General features: G+C 39.7%; 1 protein-coding gene across 1 annotated transcript in view; it reads left to right on the top strand.

Annotated features, from left to right (window-relative positions):
• Positions 1-577: 577 nt before the first annotated feature.
• The window catches only part of HSD17B3 (hydroxysteroid 17-beta dehydrogenase 3), a 40,156-nt gene continuing 17,599 nt past the window's right edge, over positions 578-23,134 (top strand). Inside the window, exons 1-2 of the mRNA XM_004777403.3 lie at positions 578-792; positions 3,906-3,952. Coding sequence (XP_004777460.1) covers positions 639-792; positions 3,906-3,952 — 201 coding nt within the window. The 5' untranslated portion in view covers positions 578-638. The remainder of the gene's footprint in view (positions 793-3,905; positions 3,953-23,134) is intronic.

Here is a 23,134-nt window from a genome sequence, read left to right as displayed (position 1 = left end):
AAATTTCAGCTCAAAATGTCTCTTCTTCGTAGAATCCCTTCCTGAACACACTCTTTAAAGTAATTGTTCACTAGCCCCTTGAACAGCACTTTTTCATGGCACTGATATCTGACATTATCTTATTTAGCAGCCTATTGTCTGTCTCCCCTACTAGGATCTCAGCTCCCCCATGGCAATGATACAGTCTTGTTTAATATTATGTGTTCCCAAAGCCTTGAGCAACACTGCTACCTGGTAGAGAGTCAACAAATATTTGTTCAATAAATAAATGCAGGACTTACAGGATTTTGCATCCTTCTCTGCATCCTTTTTAGCTTCCAAATTTAGGGAAAGAACCCAGCATAGACAATTTTTCTTTGTCCAGGCTTTATCTTTCTTCATGTCCTCCTTTTATTTCTTCACCAGCTCCCCCAGGGTCACAAAAGGCTAATGGTGCTATAAAAATATTAGGAAGAATACTTTCTTCCAAAGCCTGTGAATTGGAGTATTGTGTAAAGAAGTTACTCTAATCTAAATGTCTCTACACAGTGGAATGCAGCAGGTGACTCCAAAGGGTGACTGACGTGCCTCTGGAATAGCCACGCCCTCGGAGGTCTGCGGATGGGCCAGACCAGGTCTGAAACGGGTCTAGTGCAGTCATGGGGGTGGCTCTGGAACAGTTCTTCATTTTCGTAGGGCTGCTGGTGTGCCTGGTGTACCTGGTGAAGTGGGTGAGATTCTCCAGATATATTTTCCGGCACTTCTGGAAAGTTTTGCCGAAGTCCTTCTTGAAGTCAATGGGACAATGGGCAGGTAAAGACAGCTTTCCATCTCTTGTTTCTTGGTATGTCTCATTATGATACATATCTCAAAAGATAAACTGCATTTTTTCCCCTTTTGAGAGCAAAGATGTAATTCCTTTTAGTGACTTTTATTTAGGTGCCTGGCAAGTATGAGTGAAACTGAAATTGTCTAAAAGACCAGCTGTGGGGCATGAGAAGAATTAACTGGAAGAATGCCACCCAATTCTTGCCTCTGTGTTTGTCCTCTTGTCCTTATTAGTTGGGTTCACTCCTTTTTGGAATTTCTGGTGACACAAACAATATGTACTGCAGAAATTTCTGCATTCTTTTCTCCAGATTTTTGAAGGCTCAGAGTACTGCCATTTTGTGGAAGGATGTATCAAAATTCAGAAATACAAAGAATTTTATTTCACTTTATTAAAAAAAAAATTTCTTCAAGCCCTTTCATGAAGTGAGGGTATTACAAAATCAAGGTAACAAATGTCCCTATAGGAAGAAATGTTCGAGATGGTTATTAGATATGGAATCTGGGTCTGGCTTGTGTCCCAGGTAGATTAATCACTGCTTACCAACGGGATTTATCTTCTGGAACTACCATACAGAATGTCAGCCTGATGACTGGGTTTAAGGTGGAAAAATACGAGGCTATGGTTTTAGCATCTCTTTGAATGACGTGCAAAGGTTACATGAAGAAATCCAAGAAATACAGTGACTTAAAAAAGAACCCCACAAAAAAAAAAAAAAAAAGAATTTAAACAGCTTTAAAAATACCATGCCAGGCTAAATAGGAGAGATTATAAACAACCTTATAGGGCTTCCAGATAAAGTATAGGTTACAGAGTTAAATTTGAATTTTGGATAAAGAAGGAATGATTTTTTTAGTATATGACTTCCCAAATATTATACAGGACATACTTATACTAAAAAAGTATTTGTTGTTTTCTTGAAATTTAAATTTAGCTGGGCATGTTGTATCTTTAGTTGCTAAAGCCGGCAACTGTATAACCTGAGTGGCAGATATAAAAGAAAAAATTGCCATATGAAAGTTGTTTGGAATGAAAAATGGGTTTTTAACTGTCGTATGTTATATTTGAAGAGTGTGTGTGTGTGTGTCTGCAAACCCGCCTTCACTCTTGGGGCTGTATCTCCAGAAAACTTGCTAAATAGCTTGAACTTCAGCATTCTGGATCCAAATATCCTGCTTCACACAGATCCAAATGTTCACACACTTGGCTGAGGGTGGGTTTGTTCTTAAATCTCCTTGGCTCACATTAAAAAAATGTAATCTTGGGGCGCCTGAGTGGCTCAGTCGTTAGGCGGCTGCCTTCAGCTCAGGTCATGATCCCAGGGTTCTGGGATTGAGACCCTCATCAGGATCCCTGCTCAGCGGGAAGCCTGCTTCTCCCTCTCCCACTCCCCCTGCTTGTGTTTCCTCTCACTGTGTCAAATAAACCTGTCAAATAAACAAAAATCTTAAAAAAAAAAGACCTCCCCAAATGTAATCTTAACCTATTCTTTGAGTCAATATTGAATAGAATTATCACCAGCAAGATTAAGATGTCTTTGAGCCTAGGTAGATCTCTGAGAGAGGATATATTTCTGGTGGAGAGCCAGAAGAAAATCCAGTTACTAAAGACAAAGGTGTTTAACTTCTCAGAACTCTGTAGTTGATTAAGAAATTATGTCATTGGTGTATCTTCCTAGAATTGGGGCTCCCAAAATCAGATAGCCAGGTTTCAAACCCTGTTGGCATCATTTTTAGCAATGTGACCTTGACTGAGTTACTAACTGTCTCTCCCTCTGCTTCTTCCTCTATAAACTGGGGAAAACAATGGTCCCTGCTTTAGGAACTTGTTTTGAGTATTAAATGAGATAATGCATCTAAAACACTTGAAACAGTACATGGCCAAGAGTAAGCACTCAATAAAAGCCATCCATTTACTGATGTTATTACCTTGTCTATAGTACAGACCCTATACTGGGTGAGTTTGAAGATTCCCATAAGGGAGGGGAAGGTGAGGCAGATGACCCTGAGCACAGCACTGGGAGGAACAAGTTAATATGCATGGATTCACCTAGGAGGAAAAACAAATAAGCAAGTGAGCAAATAAAACTATCAGCAGTTATGAAAATGAGAGTGTCGTGGGGCAGTTAAGTGGCTCAGTTGGTTAAGCATCTGACTTGATTTCAGCTCAGGTCATGATACTGGGGTCATGAGATCAAGGAGCAAGTCAGGCTCCATGCTCAGTGTGGAGGCTGCTTGTCCCTCTCCCTCTGTCCCCCACCCCCTGCTCACACTCTTTTTCTCTCTCAAATAAGTAAATAAATAAATAAAATATTAAAAAAAGAGATAATGAGAATGTTCTCCTAATGTGTTTCTGGAAGCTTGCACAGCTTGGCTCTTTTTCTCCAATAAGCTAAATGTATGTTCTATTCACAATTGGAAAGCGTGCGCTCTGATTGTTATGCAAAGGTAAATTGCAGATGTGTAAATGCTGAACTGTAGCATAATTTCAAATTGTGACATTTGCTCGAATGTGGTTTACCTTGGAGCTCAGTCATAAATTATGTGCGTTAACGTTGGCTATAAAAGAACTAAGTCAATCTGATTTTTACATGTTAATCAATAGAGACCCTGACTGCAGATTCTTCAGGTCCCTTTATTTCATTGTATCCCTTTTTTGCATTTTTGTGTTTTCCTCTTTGTTCAGTTCCTTATCTTCCGTAGACTTTGAGTGCTGCTGTCCTATGGGGGTGGGATGGAAAGAGCAAAACACTCGACTTTTAGAAAGCATCTTGAAATGTCCTTACTGTGACAGTTGGGAGTGTGGGTTGGGAGATAATAGGGTACACTGTTTGGGGTCTGAATGAAATGTCCCTGGCTGAGGTTCTTTGTTTTGTTTTGGAGGCTATCCTCTCCAGCCTTACCAATCCCTCCAAAAAAAAGTGTTTCTTTTGGAACACTGAATGAGGGGCGTCAGGGCTGGGAAGTTCCAGGGTTGAGTGGAGTAGGGGGCTGTATAGCAGGTCCCAGGCAGGAAGCCTGCAAAACACATAGCTGGTGGGACAAAGAGCACTTTAAAGATTAATTGTGTCCTTTAAAAGCATTTCTGCTTTTTGCAGTGATCACTGGAGCAGGAGATGGGATTGGGAAAGCTTATTCATTTGAGGTAAGTTATGTTCTTGGAGAATTTCCCTTCCCCTTGTACTGAACAACCATGATCACATGACAGGCACCCCCAATGCTAGGTTTCTGGGTATAAAATCCATAGACATGAATTTATGAAGGCAACTATTTTTCTACAAAAAAGGAAATTTAAAAATTATAATCTCACTCTACGGATATCTTTCAAAAAAACACAATAAAATTTGAGGTGCCAATCATCCTATAGGAGCTGTTTTAGGAATTTCTGGAGACACTGTTATTTTCTAGTGTAATTGTAACATAAAAGTTTATATGTTTAAGTACAATTAAAACTACAAACTCCTTACCTCATAGGTAGGGTATACACTGATTTTTAAAAGACTATTTGTGTAGGCAGGACATATTACCTACAACTGGCATCTCAAGAAGATTAATAATCAAGAAGATTAATAGACATTCTAAAATATTACATAAAGAGAGGATATGATAGGGCTGAGAGTCACTGCAATTCAGTTAGTGTCTCTGAGTATTTCCTTCCAGGCTTTGTGTTTATCTGCAGATAGATAGATGTATGGGTAGTTAGAGTTTTTAAAAATGCACTTATGGCATGTGTAGTTTTGTATCTTGCCATTGTTGTTATGATTATTATTCTTACAAAGTCCACATTTTCATTCATGAAATATTGTTTCCTGGAATTCCTATTATTTTATTTCATTATGCTGATTATACTGACCTCTAGAATCATACAACAGAAGAAAGAGAATCATCAAAATTATGAAAGGATAAAAAAAAATCAATAACGCTTAAATCTATAATGACAAGCACTTCAATTACAGAAGCTACATTCAATGACTGCATCCTCCTGTCCCCAAAGACCTGAGTCATGATAGCGCCAAACCATCTTGTGTGCAATGGACAGTGCAAGGTACATCAGAGGCACTCGTTCAGGTCTGTCCCCAAACTTCCAATATAATTTCTTTGGTGGGGACATTGTGCTTCAACTCTTTTTTTGAGTTGAAGGGTCCTTTGCTCTTTTTTTTTTTTTTTAAAGATTTTATTTATTTATTTGACAGAGAGAGTGAGAAAGCACAAGCAGGCAGAATGGGAGGGAGAGGGAGAAGCAGGCTCTCCACTGAACAGGGAACCTGACTCGGGGCTCCATCCCAGGACCCTGGGATCATTGACCTGACCCAAAGGCAGACATTCAATGATCTGAGCCACCCAAGTGCCCCAAGAGTTCTTTGCTCTTATCCTAATTTGTATATAGCAACTTTCTCACAACTGGTAGTGCCCAACATTCAGGAGATAGGTGGTCGTATTTGTGGAGGTTGGGGAGAACTCTCAGCAACCACTTTCCACAGCCTTGTGTCTTCCTTATCCAAAAATCAAAAGGAAAGCTTTTCTGGCTATTTGCATTAGAACTATATCACCTTTTACATAACTATTTTCCACCTTAGACCGGTTTCTGGAGAAGGCCTAATCCTTCATTCAAAAGATCCATGGCCTTAAGCTTACCACGGTACTAAGATTCTCTGGATTGCCTTGAAATCCAGATTCTTTCTTCATGATTTTCCAGATTCTTTCTTCAAATTCATGCTGAACTGACCTACTAAGGGTCCCCTGATGACTTAAGACTCAGACACTTTTCTTTTTTTTTTTTTTTTTTTTTTTAAAGATTTTATTTATTTATTTGACAGACAGAGATCACAGGTAAGCAGAGAGGCAAGCAGAGAGAGAGGAGGAAGCAGGCTCCCTGCTGAGCAGAGAGCCCGATGTGGGGCTCGATCCCAGGACCCTGGGATCATGACCTGAGCTGAAGGCAGAGGCTTTAACCCACTGAGCCACCCAGGCGCCCGACACTTTTCTTTTTACTTAGAGGAGACATTGTGAAAACTTAGCTATTCGTTTCTTTACTGCCTCCAAAAATGATGGCCTGTAGATCAGGCACTCTGGGTTCCTTCCCTTGCTCTGGTACCCACTGTCTGGAGATTTTGGACAAGTTGCCCATCCTCTCTGGGCTTTTGTGTCTTTACCAGTGCAAAAGATACCTCCCAACTTCTAAATTGTTTCTGTTCTAATTCTTGCTTTGCTCTTTCTCATAGAATCTTTTTCTTCATTTTCTCTTGTTCTTTTCTAGGTCTGTGTTAAACAGGTTTCTGGGTCCCTTACTTCCCCTTCATTCAGGCTCTTCACCTTCTAGAGAGCCTGTTCTGGTCTGCTTGCTAACTGCTTCTCCAAGGAAAACAGTTCAGAGTGAGATGCTGCAGACCAACTGACTTAGAGGTTAAGAGCCCAAGGTTGGGAATCAATCAGACATCTGTGTATTCAAACCCTACCGCAGAGTTCTCACATTGATAAACCTGGTAACCCCCCTGGGGCTTTTGTAAGGCTTTAATGGGATGAGGCAGGCAAAATGCTTTGCCTGGAGTAAGCTCTCCAGGGTTAGCCACTATTATTACTGGATGTTTAAACTGTTCTTTTTCTGAGAGGGACGCTGTGTTGTACTCTTTCCTTTATTCTTTCTTTCCCCCTGATGCTCCAAGATCATTTCTTTTGTCATATCCTTTCTGTTTAAGAGAACTACATTTAGCTAGTGGTGGCTTCACCACCACTAGCACCTTGGTACTGCTAGGTGGAAGCAGAAGTTCAGGTCTGCTGAGATGGTATTCTTTTAGGTCTCTTTGATTTTCTTCATCAGAGAATGTCTTGATTTCCCTTTCGTTCCTGAAGGATAATTTTGCTGGGTATAGGATTTAGCGCTGGTAGTCCTTTGCTTTTTGCCCTTGAGGAATGTATGGTTTTCTTCTTGCCTCTCTGGTTTCTGATCAGTCTGGTGTAATTTGAATTGCTTTTTCCCTGATAAGGTATTTCTCTCTCTCACTGCTTTCAGGACTTTTCCACTTTTTAGTTTTCAGAAGTTTAGTTATGATGTTTCTTGGAGTGGATTTCTTTAGGTTTATCTTATTTGAGTTTTGCTCAGCCTCTTGAATTAATTTACTATTCTTTGAATACTTTATCTTCCCAGGCTGCTTCTCTTTTTCTGGGACTCCAGTCACATGGATGTTAGCTCTTTCTTACAGTCTCATGGGTTTCTGAGGTTTCATTTTCTTCATTGTATTTTTTTCTATTGTTTAGAGTGGGCAATTTCTATTGTTTTATCTTTAAATTCACTGATTCTTTCATTGATGCCCTCCCTTCTGCTACTGAGCCCATCCATTGAGTTTTTAATTTTTTCTTTTTCAGTCCTAAAGTTTCCATTTGGTTCTCCTTTATAACTTCTATTTATTTACTGAAATTTTCTTATTGCATTTGTTTTAAAAATGTTTGTAATTGCTTGTCAAATCATTCTTAGGATGGCTGCTGTAAAATCCTAGTCCAAGGAATGCCTGAGTGGCTCAGTCAGTTAAGCATCTGCCTTTGGCTCGGATCCTGGGATTGAGTCCTGCATCAGGCTCCCTGCTCTGCGGGGAGCCTGCTTGTCCCTCTGCCTGCCCCTCCCTTTGCTAACTCTCTCTCTGAAAAACAAAATCTTAAAAAAAAAAAAAAATCTTCATCCAAGAGCCCTAACATTGGTGTCATCTTTCTTCATCCAAGAACCCTAACATTGGTGGGCACCTATTGATTGTTTTTAACTTACTCAAATTCAGATCTTCCTGGTTCTTGGTATGATGAGGAACTTTTGAATTGTGGTCATTTTTTGTTTTCTCTTATGAGAGTCTGGATCTTATTTAAATCTGTTTTGGGTCTGTACCCTGCTTCAGCAGAAGGAGGATGGTGCCAGCTGGTTCCTACCAGCTAAGGTAGAAGCCCAGACTTTCTATTTGGCCTCCACTGGTGGGTATTGCCTCCTTGGTACTGCTGCGTGGGGCTGAGTGTCAGCTCCCTACTGGGCCCCTCAGGGTGGAGAGGCAAGAGTGCTTCCTTACTGCTCCCTAGGAGGCTGCCCGTGGTACTTGGAGGAGGTGGCTTCACCACCACTAGCATGGTAGTGAAAGTCCTGACTCTCCTCGAGGCTTCCTCTTTTTCCATCCCAGGAGAAGGGGGAGGAGAGGGAAGGGAAAGGTCACCTTGGTGGAAGCTAGGTGGAAGCAGAAGTTCAGGTCTGCTGAGATGGGAGGAGGAGCCTGGGATGATTGTTCTACCTCCATATTCAGACTTCCCTGATGCCAGCCTGGCTAGGGTCTCACAGGATGGAAGTCTCAGCTCCTGACTCAGCCTTTATGGATGAGGGTGGGTTGGGACCATAGGTTTTGTTTTTGTTTTTGTTTTTTTAGCTGTTTACCTGCAGTAAAGCACTTCTTTTTTATACTTTTCTGCCTTGCTAGGCTGTCTCTTTTCTGGTTCTTTGGTTAGAGAGAGCAGACTTTTGTTGGGGCTTTGTGGTGTTTCTGTGTTTCTGAATTGCCAGCTTTTCCACCAATAAGTCTGGGGTATATGAGGGAAAAGGAAAACCCAGGAACTCACCACTGTGCTGTTTCTTGGGTCTTGGCCCCTACCTCATCTTCTCCCTATCTTTTAGAGTCATTTAGTTGCATATCATGGTAGGAATGGGGAAAAGTACTTCTTCGTCTTTCTGGGAGCCTATTCTATATTTCATTTTAGCTTAATCTGTATTCATATTTGGTGTGGCAAGAGTGGCTTTGCCTCCTTCTAAGGGAATTTCAAGTAGTACTGGAAGAAGGTGGAAAACAATTATGGTGAAGGGTGGGCTGGGGGAGGAAGCATGAGAGGGGTCCACTATTCCCTCCCTGTGAGGCCACTGCTTCACCCCGTCTTCACACCAGTTTTGTTCCTTCAGCACCTGAATTTCTTTTATTCACTGCCATACAGAGGAGGCCTTGTTTTCCCTTGTGTTCCCACCACCTGTTACAGATTAGCAGTCACAAGCCCCTTCCCTGAGGCAGGCCATAACATAAAGAAGGAAACGGCACATTCATCTCTAAAGCAGCCCTTCTGTAGGATGGTGCCACAGTGCATTCTGGGAAAGGGAGTGCTTCTGTAGCTTAACTCCCTAAAGGAAAAGAGGCAAAACCTGTGTATGGAGCCTGTCAGCCAGGACATTCTAGAAATAAAATTGAGTCCTGCTCAAGTGGACAAAGGGAACAATGCTAGCCCAGACAAGTGTTTTCTGCACCACCCCCTCCTGGCCCAGACCACTTCACATAGAACCTTTAAATGTCTGTGGCTCTTGAGAGGAATGGCAAAACTCAGGAGAGGCTGGAAGCCCACCAGGAAGCAAGCATCCTTTGTGCTGAAAATGAAAATTACTTTCCATTTAATGGACAATCTTCTCTTCAGGAGGCTGATGAAGTGAATTGTGAGACAAAGGTGCTTCATTCTTTGACCACCATTTTTGATGGATTCCAAGGCTCAAAATGAGTGTTTGGAGGTTCCTGTGGGGAGTGTTTTTCATAGAGAGAGAGAGGGGAAAACTCTGGTATATTACAGGCAGGGTCAGTCTTGAAATGGGACAGTCCTGATTTTTTATTTTTTAATCTTTTAATCTTCCATTTATTTTTAAAAAATTAAATAGACTTAATTTTTTTTAGAACAGTTTGAGGTTTACCACAAAATTGAGTGGAGGGCACAGAGAGTTCCCATATCCCTTCTATCCCCAAACATGTGTAGCCCCACACTATTGACATCCCCCTCTCGAGTAATATTTGTTATAATTGATGAACCTACACTAACACTTCATCACCACCCACAGCCCATAATTTACTTCACGGTTCACTCCTATTTGCTTGATTTTTTGCAGTGTTCTTTTTTTTTTTTTTTTTTTTTAGAGGAAGGCATGAGACATGCATCAGATGAAGATGTTTTTGTTTTAGAGAACTGTCCTCCACTTTCCCCTCCTTTTCTTGGTCTGGCCTGAATGGAGCTTTATCTAGAGTCACTCAAAATCGACATCATAGTCCTTGAGAGATTTTCTGTGGTTTTTAGGACCTTTTAAATAATAGTTGTGTTCCAGTCAAACCATCAGTGAACACACTTTTTTGTGTGTCATGTTTAAATGTCGTAGGTTGTTGACTATTGAAAGGGAACAACAGATGCAGAGGATCACCCTTAATTACTTGTATGTCTGGATATTGGTCGACTATTTTTTATAAAGTAAAATCTCACTGTAGAGATTCTAGGCCAGGGGTTGGGCTTGTGAGAATCCTTTATGGGTGAAGGTCATCAATTAAAATGAATGTAGATTTATTTTTAAAATACTTTAGCAGAGATGATATACTAGCATGTAGGTCAGTTGTTCTATATTATACAGCTTCTTGAGATTTAACTCACATACCATAAAATCCACCTGTTTTAAGTGTACAATTCAAGGATTTTTAGTAAATCCACCAAGTGTTCATCCTCATCACCATCCAGCTGTAGAGCATTTCCAACCCCCTAGTAAGATTCTAATAAGATTGCTCTTCCCTGGTTACACTTAATTCCCTATTCCTATTTCAGTTCTGGACTGCTATTGATCTTTCTGAACATTTTGTCCAAATGCTACCCCACAATATGAAGTCCTTTTTGACTGACTTCTTTCACTTAGCATAACGTTTTGGAGTTCCACCAGTGTTGTAATGTTGTAGTGTCGGCAGTGTTTCCCTTTTTATTGCAGAACAATATTCCATTGTATGGATATACCCAATTTATTCACTTGCCAGTTGGATAAAAACATAGGTGTTCCCATTTGTGGCTATATTGATCTTTCTCAACTTACAATGGGTTATATCCCTATAACCCCATTATATCCCTATAACCCCATTGTAAGTTGAAAATATCATAAGAAGTAAATGCATTTAACATCCCCAACCTACCGAACATCACAGCTTAGCCTAGCCTATTTTAAATGTGTTCAGAACACTTACATTAGCCCGTAGTTGAGCAAAATCACCTGAAGCAAAGTGTATTTTATAATAAAAATTGACTACATCACGTAATTTATGGAATGCTGTACTGAAAGTGAAACGCAGAATGGCTGTGTGGGTACAGAATGGTTGTCAGTGGTACGGGTCCTTCTTCACCTGCTCCTGATCGCTGGCTGATGAGAGTTGTGGCTACTGCCTAGTAAATGAGAGAGGATCCTGCCACCTTTCACTAGCTCTGGAAAAGATCAAAATTCAAAGTTCAGAGTATGCAAAAACAAAACAAAACAAAATAAAACACAAAAAACCCAAAGTTCAGAGTATGGTTTCTCCCGAATGTGTATCACTTTTGCACCATTGTGAAGTCGATAAATCCTAAATCAAACCATTGTAAGTCAGGGACCATCTGTCTAATAACGCCACTGTGAGCATCATATGTCAGTTTCAGTGTGAATATACATTTCCCTTTCTCTTGGACAGATTGCCCAGGAGTGGAATTGCTGGGTTGTATGGCAACTTTAAGTTAGGTGAGTCCTAGTCCACATTTCTGCAGTGGTTGGTTGTCCGTGAAAGCTAACACCCAGAGGTGGTGTGTGTTGGGTTTCTTCTTGCCACTCCAGACCCACTATCTGCCCTTCATCATCCTGCTCTGTGCCCAGGAGGTTGAGCTGCCCGGACAGGCTCAGCTCAACTCTAGTCTTTGGTGGGTTGGACCACTGGGCACCACTGGCAACAGATAAGAGGCACGTAGGAGAGTGGGGTTCTTTTCTGGCTGTCTCCCTGTGGGTCTAAGGGATTGGCTGTGTCCCTCTGTTGCAGGTATAAATAACTCTGTTAGGTGGCCCTTTCCACACAGCTGCCTTTTCCAGCTCTGGCCACTGTTCATTCCCCAGCCCTTTGGGGCATGCAGGTGACAGAGGCTCTGCTATTTTTAGCCCCAGAGTCCTGTCCTTTCCTTATACCTTACCCATACATTGCAAAACATCCTTTTATTCAACTCTCCCCAAGTTACACAATTTGGCTGTGCTGTTTCTAGCCAGAAATTCTAGATTCTAGCCAAATCCAATGTTCAGTTAATTTTTAAAGATGCTAAATCAGAGTTCATCAACATCTATGCCTCAGTTAACTGGACTTTCGTTAGATGGTCTTCCCTTAGTCTAACAGATGTTATAAATAATTTCTGAAGAAATGCAGTTCAAGATATGTGGATTGGCTTGAAATCTTGTACAGTGGCTTCTACCCTTGTAGGAACAAAACTGTCAGATTTGTGATTGCCTCAGAGTAGCCCTTGGCCTTGAGCTGATTTAGTCTCCTGTCCTACTGCTTCGTGGAGGATTCCTGACCCCACCAGAGGGCTGACCATGTCTTGCCTTTATCATATCTTCCTGGGAGGACGTCCTCACAGAGGGCCTAAGGGAAAGAGAGCTGGGACTCCACAAACCTGTAAGAACAGGTTCATGACTATTTTGGTGCCAGCTTACTAATAAATCTTTCTATGTGGCAGACTTGCTTGCATTTTGAAACACACCATCTGCTGATGGGATTGTGGAGGATGAGAGCTGTAGCATTAATTAGACCTCTAATTATTGTAGGCTACAAGAAAATCCCCATAATTACAAACACCCAAGTTGGCTTAGGTCAAAGACATCAAAATCTACTGCCTTTTGGGGTTCTAGGCATTCAGGGCTCCCAGTGGGTTCTTCCTGGTCACAAGCAGGGTTCCCTAAGGGAGCAGGTGCAGCTGCTGTGGCTGGTACAAAAAGCAGCCAAACTAACCCCAAACTGGGCCAGCCTCTTTGGCTTCCCAATTGGCTTCAGGCCCAGATGAGCACCACACAGCACCCACCCACTCCACACACATCTCCCTCTCCCTCCTTAACCCCGAGCAACCACTAATTTGGTCCCCATTTCTATAATTTTGTTATTTCAAGAAAGTTCTATAAATGGAATCATACACATTGGAGCCTTTTGGATTGATTTTTTTTTTTCCTCCACTCAGCCCAGTTCTCTAGAGATCTGTCTGGGTGGGTTCTCGTATCGATAGTCTGTTCAATTTTATGGCTGAGTAGTATTCCATGGCATGAATGACCACTGGTTAGTGGATGTCTAGCCAGTCATCCACTAAAAGGTATCTAGGTTAGGTAGTTTCCAGTTTGGGGCAATACAAGCAAAACTGTTATAAACATTTGTATATAAGTTTGTGTGTGAAGAGAAGTTTCTATTTTTCTGGGATAAATGTTCCAGAGAGCAATTTCTGGGGGTGTGATATTTGCATAATTAGTTGGTTGGTTTGTTTTTTTAAGAAAACTATCCTAACTATTTCCCAGAGTGACTTTGCCCTTCCTACCAGCAGTAGATAAGTCATTCATTTTCTTCACATGGTCTCTGGTATTTGGTGTTGTCACTCTTTTTTACTGTAGCTGTTCTGATAGGTGGGTATTGAGGTCTCATTGTGGTTTTAATTTGCCTTTCTCTGATGGCTAATGATGTTTATGTACTTTTTTTTTTTTTAAATTTAAAGAGATGTAGAGAAGAAAACAGCAAAATTTGCATCATCTATTTTCTGTTTCTCTGATGTATGTATTCTTTACTGTTAATGCCCAGAGAATACTTGAAACAAAATGCATGACTAAAGACTGTGTGGTTTCATTCCTCCACCTCTGGGCGGTTCCAGTGGTCTCCCCAATGTCTGGAATTGCGCAGCTGCGCGTGCTGCTCAGCTCCCAGCTCTGAGCTTTGGTGTGACCAGGGCACCGTGCTTCTCCCATCAGTGTTCTTGGCAGCGACAGGTAATGGCATGGAGTTGGCCCTTGGATTAAAATCACTTCGCCAGTTCTGCCTCAGACCAACCAAAATAAAATAACCGCTTTGTCCTATTTTTGAGTATCATTGCATGTTTACCTGGCAACTTATGGGGTGCTTCATCTTTTCAGTGAGGAAATTCTTCCTTTAGCGCCCTAAGTGAGAATCATCCCAGTAGACCAACGAACCGCCCCAGGAAATTCTTCCTAATGTCTCAATTCCTCTCCTCTGAAGTACTCCTGTTGCACTCTCACCTTATTCTCCTTGACATTGTCTTCAGTGAAAATAGCAACTTTGAATTAGTTTTATGTTCCCCTGGTCCTTGCTACCCTGCGGCTTGACCTCAGCCCTATAATTTCTGATCCAGCTTTGACTATGCCACGTTACTGTAGTGTGTGTGTGCACAGGACAGAGAGAGAGACAGAGGTGTATGTAATCCACAGACGTGATTACAAAAAGTCATAAAATGAGTAATGTGTCCCTTATCACTCACATTAAGAATGAGAACATCCCCAGTGTCCTTGAAGCCCGCTATCTGGTCACACATGTTTTGTTATGTGTTCCCCCTCTGTTATCCCCAAGACAGACACATGATCATGAACATCGTGTTAACAATTTTCTGACTTAAAAAAAAAAGTCGTATTACACATGTACATATCCCTAAACAACATATTGGTTGCAGTGTTTGTTTTGAACCTAATGTCAATAGATTCATTTGTCTTCTGGAATCTGTTTCTTATTGGTCAATCTTATGCTTTTGAAACTCATCCATGCTGATGTGTGCAGAGCACAGTTCATTCATTTTCAGTATTGCGTAATATTCTGTGACATACATATATCCCGGTTTAGTCATACTTCGTTTTTTGGACGGACATTTTGGTAGTTTCTGTTTTTGCTGGTATGAACATTTTGTCCATGCCTGCTGAAGGTCTTGTGCAAGAGTTGAGAACATGCCCTGGGGCAGAATTGCTGGTGCATAGGTTATACATTGTCAACATTACTAGATAATGCCAACTAGCTTCCAAAGTTTTGGTGTCAAAGTTTTATTGACCTCATAAACCGAATGGGGGAATTTTACCTTTTTTTTAATATTTGAAAAAGATTGTGCAATTTAGGCATTATCCTTTTTTGGGGGGCTATTTGATAGAACTTTTCTGTAAAACCATCTGTCACTAGAGTTTTCTTTGTGGTACAATTTAAAGTACTCATTTATACCATTATCAGTATCACCTGACTATTATTATTGTTATTATTTTTAGTGGTTGTAGAACTATTTGAATTTTTAATTTTTTTCTTGAATTAGTTTTGGAAATTTATATTTTCCTTGAAATATATTCATTTCACCTAAGTTTTAAAATGTATTGGCATAATTTTTTTGTAGCCTTCTCTTCCTATGTTTGAAAAAATGAAAGCAGCAAAGGAATTGAGTCCAAAGTTGTCATCTGGTTCACAAAATAACAGGATGTTTAGAAAGTGATCAGAAATATCGAGAGGTTAGGTGGTGAGGTACACAGCCAGGTCACCCCATAAAGCAAGTTACACCAGGGCATTTGCTTTCTCCCCACTTTCTCTTCACTTTCTGGAATTCCAATTACTCAGCTGTCATTTATATTTTTTTTCTGGAACTCCTATTATTCAGATCCTGAAATCATCCTCTACTTGTCCTTTTATTTCTTTTTTTTTTTTTTTTAAAGATTTTATTTATTTATTTGACAGAGAGAGATCACAAGTAGATGGAGAGGCAGGCAGAGAGAGAGAGAGAGGGAAGCAGGCTCCCTGCTGAGCAGAGAGCCCGATGCGGGACTCGATCCCAGGACCCTGAGATCGTGACCTGAGCCGAAGGCAGCGGCTTAAACCACTGAGCCACCCAGGTGCCCATTGTCCTTTTATTTCTCACAATTTCCATTTTGTCTCTGCTTTCCTTTCTGCAAAAGAATTTCATTAACTTTATCCTCTGTTTTATGGAACTTTTCACTTTTTGCTATTTGCTTTTGAAATTTCAAATTTCTAAGAAATTAAGAATGAAAATTGTTTTTAAGAGATTAAAAATTGTTTCCATTTCTGAGCGCTTGTTTGCATTTTGTTTGCACCTTTGTAGAGCTACCTGTCCTTTGTATAGAGTAACAGCTTTTCTTACCCATCTGGGATATATAAATATATACATATATATGTATGTGTATGTATGTGTGTGTGTGTGTATATATATATATATATTTTTTTTTTTTTCTGCTTTCAAAAAACTGTTTTCTCCTTCCAAGTTGCTTTTTTTTTTTTTTCCTGTTTGGCTCTCTATCTTTTATGTTAGCAGCTTTCCACAGATACTCCGTGGTCTGTCTGGGTTGGAGAGCTGGCTCAAGGGGGTGAGAACTCCACCTGGACTCTCTGAGCATGGGGTGGATCTGGGTGCTGAGTGTGTGGGGCTCGTGCTGTGTTCTGGGGAGCCCCAAGCCAGTGTCTTGATGTGGCTGAGATTCCCCAGAGAAGAGCTAACCTCCTGCCTGAAAAAGCCTGGCTCTCATCTTTCTGGATTCAGAACTGGCAGGGGCATAATTTGTGTGTCCCCTTGCTCTCAGAGAGGAATCCCCGTATTTAACCTGTGGAATGGAAATGGACACCTGAGGTTCTAACGGCTTCCCCAACAGCTCTTACCCAATTCCCCCATATAGCTCCCCCTTTACCCCAGGTTTGGTGCTGGCAGTGCCCGGGATTTTGGAGGATTTTAATAGTATACATTTTCCCAGTTCTCAGCTTACCCCTTTGCTGGTATAAGACTTGGGATCCTGCCCATACTCTCTAGGAACCAAAAATTTGGGAGTGCTCTTGTCTCTTATTACTCCCTGTGCATTTACGTTTTTCTTGAAAAGAGTTGTTTCCCATTTAATGGGATTTCAGGAGGTAGCAAAATTAACTATTGTGTTGTATTTCCTCTCTTAACCCCTTTTCTGTATTTTAAATCTCAGCTGGATCTCTAATTATGCTCACATTTTCATTCCTAATATTGTTTATGGTTTACTTATGACTTCTCTCTTTTTTCTTGATTAATTTTGCTGGAGATTTGCCAGTTTCATCAGTTTTTTTTTTTTTTAAGACTCAACTTTAGAAAGAATGTGACCTGCAATTATTTAGCATATAAACATGCCTATTACATCAAGTGTATTATTTGTGTAGATTCAATAGTCTGTATCCTTACCAAATGTGTGGTATATTATCCAGCAATTACCAAAATGGGAAATTAAAAATATCCTATTCTGATAGTGTATTTTTCAACTCTCCTTGCACCTTTCCTAAGGCTATTTTGTTAGGTAATCCAGGATTAGAATTGCTACATCTTCTTGATGACCTGAACTTTTTACTAGTCTTTATTTTGAGTAACAGTGACATGCTTCAGTGCCTGTTTTGATTGACATTAATAAAGCCATGACTTTTTTCTTTTTGGTTGGTATTCACCTTATGTTTCTCCTTTTAGTTTCAACTTTTCTGCGACCTTATGTTTTAGGTGTATTTCTTGGAGATTTCATAAAATGAGATTTAAAAACTCTGCTCTGATATTCTTGGTCTTTATGAGAACACAGTAGTCTAGTCATTTCTGAAATCTTGTAGATTGAGGGTTATAGCCCTTTAGCCAAGTAACTCAAAGGATCAACCAGTATTTTATCTTCAGTGCTGTAAAAACACAATTCTCAAACAAAGTGCATGGTAGCACTTGTTAAAGTTTTATTCGACTTAGTAAGGAAGGATCCAGTAGGAACCCAAATTGCTGATTGCAGAGTGTTTGAAAAATAAGGATTTAAATAGTCAGTTAGAAAGGAATGCGTGATAATATTGCCAAGTTAGGTATCAGATGGTCTAACTTTCTACAGGGTTGAAATGTATGACAGTTATGGTCTGTCACCTCTGGGTTAGTTTCCCTGTCAGACTATGAAGTCCTGACAAGTCCTCTGTCCCTAACTTTACTGTCTGTGTGCTGTCTGTACTTTCTTTTGCTAGGAACTGTTAAAATTCTGTAACAGCAAAGCCCCAAAGCATCAGATGAGGTCAAGGCTTCTTAGAAAACATTCTAGGGTGATCTTAAAAAAAAAAAAAGAAAATTTGGGGTACCTGGGTGGCTCAGTGTTCTTTGACTGCTTTCTGCTCAGGTCATGATCCCAGGGTCTTGAGAACAAGCCCCACATCAGGCTCCACGCTCAGCAGGGAGCCTGCTTCTCCCTCTGCCTGCTTCTGCCCTGCTCGTGTTCCCTCTCTCGCTGTCTCTCTGTCAAATAAATAAGTAAAATCTTTTAAAAAAAGGAAAATCAAGCCATCATCATTTTGCTTGTATTTAAGTTTGAGATGAAGTTTTCTTTCACAGTTTAACATGGAAATACAAAATTCTTTGTCAGAAAGTGTGCAAATGGGTTTATGCATTGATAAGGTCAGGTGTAACCTTAGCTAAAAAATAACCTAGAATGGCTAAAGGTAGCTGTAAAATAAACTTTTATAAACAAAAAATTAACTTTGGTAGCATGGGTATTGTAAAACTCAGAACTGGTATAATTAATAAGTAACAGATGGTTGGGAGATGGCACACCAACTACACTTATTTCCATGAAAATATAGGTCTACCCAGGCAGGTGTGCTCTAGTGTTTTTTATTTTCCTTCCTTCCCTGTTCCTTCCTCCACTCTCTTTTTATTCTTCTTCTTTCTCTTCTTATTCTTTTTACAGTAGGATTATATATATATATATATATATATATATATATTCACACACACACACATATATATAATTGATGTGTAGTTGACATGTATGTCACATTTTGTTAATTTCAGGTGTATGACACAATGATTAGACAATTTTATCCATTACTCAGTGCTCACCACAATAAGTGTAGTTGCCCTCTGTCACCATAAGAAGTTATTACAATATTATTCTCTATTCCCAATATTAGTCCCTATTCCCTATTATTCCCTATATTCCCTATGCCATACTTTTCATCCCTGTGACTTAATTATTTTATAACTGGAAGTTTGTATACTTCTTAATCTTCACTTGTTTTACCCATCTCCTATGTTTACTGCAGCATTATTTACAGTAGCCAAAATGTGGAAACAATGTAAGTGTCCGCTAAGGGATGATTGGATAAAGAAGATATGGTATGTATACACAATGGAATGAAATCCTGCAATTCTCAACAATATGGGTGGACCTAGAGGCTTCTATGCTAAGTGAAATAAGCCAGACAGGAAAAAACAAAAACAAATGCCATATGATTTTATTTATATGTGGAATCTAAATAACAAAACAAATAAACAAAACAAAAACCAGAAATAGACTCTTGTATTTGTTAATCAGGGACACAGAAGACTGAATTGCTGTCATCAATCTGTATGTGGTCCCTCGATTTCTTTTCTTTCATTCCCACATGCCATTTCTCTTCCTCCTACATACAAACTTGTGGTTTGATGTATATTCTTTTCCTTATAAGTATTTTTATGAAATGTTTACTGTTTTGTGAATACTTTTTCATTTATGGAAATGCTTCACTAATCCACGTACAGAACTGGTTGTTCTGTATTTAGTTTGGGAAAAAAAAGCTGTTCTTGTTTTTGTAATTTACTTTTCAAAAAGATATGAATTTTTTTAATTAACATATAATATATTATTTGCCCCAGGGGTACAAGTTTGTGAATCATCAGGCTTACACATTTCACAGCACTCACCATAGCACATACCCTCCCCAATGTCCATAACCCAACCATCCTATCCCTACCCCCCCAACCCTCCCAGCAACCTTCAGTTTGTCTCATGAGATTAAGAGTCTCTTATGGTCTGACACCCTCCCAATCCCATCTTGTTTTATTTTTTTCCCTCCCTATTCCCCATGGACCCACCACCCTGCTTCTCAAATTCCTCACATCAGAGAGATCATATGATGATTGTCTTTCTTTGAATGACTTATTTTGCAGAGCATAATGCCCTCTAGTTCCATCCATGTTGTTGCAAATGGCAAGATTTGGGGGGTTTTTTGATGGCTGCCTAGTATTCCATTATATCTATCTATCTATCTCACATATTCTTTATCCATTCATCTGTGGATGGGCATCTAGGTTCTTTCCATTGTTTGGCTATTGTGGACATTGTTGCTATAAACATTGGGGTGCACGTGCCCCTTTGGATCCCTACATTTGTATCTTTAATGTAAATACCCAGAATGTTTTCAACTTTTTGAGGAAACTCTATAGTGTTTTCCGGAGTAGCTGCACCAGCTTGAATTCCCACCAACAGTGTAGGAGGGTTCCCCTTTCTCTGCATCCTTGCCAACATCTGTCATTTCCTGACTTGTTAATTTTAGCCATTCTGACTGGTGTGATGTGGTATCTCACTGTGGTTTTGATTTGTAGTTTTCTGATGCCAAGTGTTGCGGAGCACTTTTTCATGTGTCTGTTGGCCATCTGGATGTAAAAGACATGAATTTGTCTTTGCTATAGTATAATTAAGTTCAGTTCTCAGTTGCCCAATATTAGGCAAAGCCGTGGAGGCCTTATATTGAGCCAGTGGAGCCAGTGGATAGGAAAGTGGGACTGAGGTGAGGCACGTGTGGTGACCATGAACCAGAGAGAGAGGACCTCCTTAAATTTTGCACCTAGGTCCTTTGCTTGCCTCATCTCAGTTTGAGCCCTGGAAAACACCTAGATCCCTGAGTCGTTGCATGGAGGGAGCTGGTCTGGACTGTCTGGTTCTCTGCAAGAAGACATGGAGTTAGGAAAAACAAACCTCTTCTGTATTGTGCCACTGAGATTCGGGGGTATTTTGTCTCTCCAGCTTTGCCTATCCTGTCTTACTTACTGCAAAGCAAGAACAAAAACAAGGGAAACACTGTGAATAGAAAAACTAAAACAAGATAGCCAGAGCCAGTGTAGTAAATTTGCAGTCTCAATAAATATGACTTGGTTATATTTCCTGATAAATGACAGACACTCAGAAAGAGCTAAAAAAATAAAATCCAATGTTAGGTACAGTAAGGTTGAAGGTAAAGGGATGGGAAAACATATCTTAGGAAAATGCAAAAAGAAAGGAAAGGAGTTGGAGTAATATCAGTATTAGACAAAATAAAATTCAAGGTAATAAAAGAGAAATGGTCATATTAATAAGCTACATATTATTCATATTGAGCCTATTCTATTTCTGACAATATAACTTCAAATACTGAAAGTAGAAACTGATTGAAAGAGAAATATTTGATGAATTTGCAACCACTGTGGGAGATTTCCATGACTCTTTCAGAAACAGCAGTATCCAGTGTGACCAGTTTTTGAGATAGGTGTTCTTGGCAGGACTCATGGGACACACTCATGATCACAGTTTCCTTTTGTCTCTTTGAACCTGTCCCATAGCTCTTGTTCTTTCTCTGCCTTTGGTCCCGTTACTTGGCTGATCCGTCTTAGGTAAAACAAAGTCTTTGGTCATTTCCAGATGCGAACATGTTTTCAGGACTTGTTTAGACAGATTAACATGACTTTGATATCAAAATGGGACAAAAGTATTGTAAGAGAATTGGGATCCAAATTAAGTATTAAGTATTAGAACCCAGCCATTTAAAAAAGAAGGGATTTGGCAAAAAGGAATAGATGAAAATGTTCTCAAATTGATTAAAAATAACATTCAGAAATAATGGGAAACCTCATACTTTGTGCTGAGAAACATTTTAAGTGTTCTCAGTACGGTAGAGAACAGACCATATATTTGCTTAAGGAGATATTAGCTAAGATAATGAGACCAAAAACATGCAAATATTAGAGAGGAAGGGACAAAACTGTGCCTTGTAGAGAATATCATATTCTTTGGTGAAAGGCCAAGCATTGATGAAGAAACTATTACAATGAATAAAATAATTCACTTGGCTTGGTGACTGGGCAGAGTTCCTAATCACAAAGAGAAACCTCATTTCCAGCCCTACCTTTTCTAGCCACTGGCTCCACTGGCTCAACACAAGGTCTCCATGGCTTTGCCAAGTACTGGGCAACTGAGAACTGAACTTCATTATACTATAGCAAAGACAAATTCATGTCTTTTACATGCAGATGGCCATGAAAAAGTGCTCCACAACACTTGGCATCAGGAAACTACAAATCAAAACCACAGTTTTGACACCAGTCGGAGAGGCACTTCTAGTGAGTTTTTTCATTTGATTCTCAGAACAATTTAATGAAGTATGTCTATTGGTGCCCTCTTTTTGCTAATGAGGAAAGTCTGGTTTGGGTAACTTGTACTCACAGGTTTAAGTGGTGGAAACAGGAATTGAACCTAGGTATTTCATTCTAGAGTTTCTTCTGCTTTCCATAATAACTTAATCCATGGAAACAACAAATAAATGTAAAGTATCTACAGGAACACCTAAATGTCCTCCCAGATCCCTACTCTTTTTTCCACAGTGGAGCGTCATAGCTGGAGGAGGCTGGGCAGCCGGGGCATTTCCCAGACTCCTTTCCACCTACGTGGGGCCATGTGACCAAACTGGCCAATGGTATCAAGCAGGAATGATGTGTGTCACTTCTTGGTCAAGGTGGTTAAAGGAGGGGATATATCTTCTCTATCCTCTCTTAATCTTTGCACTGACTGGAACTGAACACCTGAAACAGTCTTAGAAACCTAGTGTTGAAGATGGCAAAGACTTTCTCAGCCATGGGATCTGAACAACTATGTGAAATAGAGTTTACTACATAAGACAACCAACAAATTAATTCTGTGAAACCACTGAAATTTTGGATTTCTTTGTGATGTGATCTAATGTTATGCTAACTAATTCAAAATAACAAGAAATGTCTAAGATGTATATGAAGAAACTTCTGAAAGTTCTTAGAAGCACACATAAATTTGGGAGACATGGATCCCAAATTTATGGATGAGACAACTGATTACTGTAAAGATCGTAAGATCATAAAATATTATTTTCCCCACCTATCCCTAATTTCTATATACTACTTGACTAGACAATTTTATCATTTTTTTTGGAAAGTTAAAATAAGAAAATAAAACAAACACATTTTAAAGAGAATAATAATAACTGAGAGGAATGTCCTGTTCCACATATCAAATATCAAAGCCTGTGATTAAATCACAAGTGGCCCTGGAACAGAAATTGGCCAGTAAGTTAGTGAAACAGACCAGGTAGATCATAAACAGATCCATGTACATGTAAGAACTTGGCATATGACCAAGTTAACATTTAAAATCAAGAAGGGATGGAAAAATAGAAAAATGTTGTGTAAAAAATTGCCACCCATCTTGAAAAAAATAATGCTGGGTGATTTCACTCACGTTAGTCTTAAAAACAAACAAACAAGAAAGATAAAAACACCGTAAAGGGTTGTAGGAAAATATATTTATATCTTTGGAGTTCGGGACGTTCAGAAAGGAAATTTTTCAGAAGCCTTCGCAAATATCCACAAACTCAATAACATGAAAATTAATATATAATATATGACCAAGGTGCCATAAAGTAAGGAGAAAATACTTGCTAAATATATAGTAGGCAAATAATGAATACCCAGAATATATTAAAAAACC

Source organism: Mustela putorius, unplaced genomic scaffold, assembly GCF_011764305.1.
Source record: "Mustela putorius furo isolate JIRA1106 unplaced genomic scaffold, ASM1176430v1.1 tig00000876_pilon_pilon_pilon, whole genome shotgun sequence".
NCBI classification, from domain to species: Eukaryota; Metazoa; Chordata; class Mammalia; order Carnivora; family Mustelidae; genus Mustela; species Mustela putorius.
The sequence above is the reverse complement of the archived record's forward strand: the minus strand, read 5'-3'. Positions and strand labels throughout refer to the sequence as shown.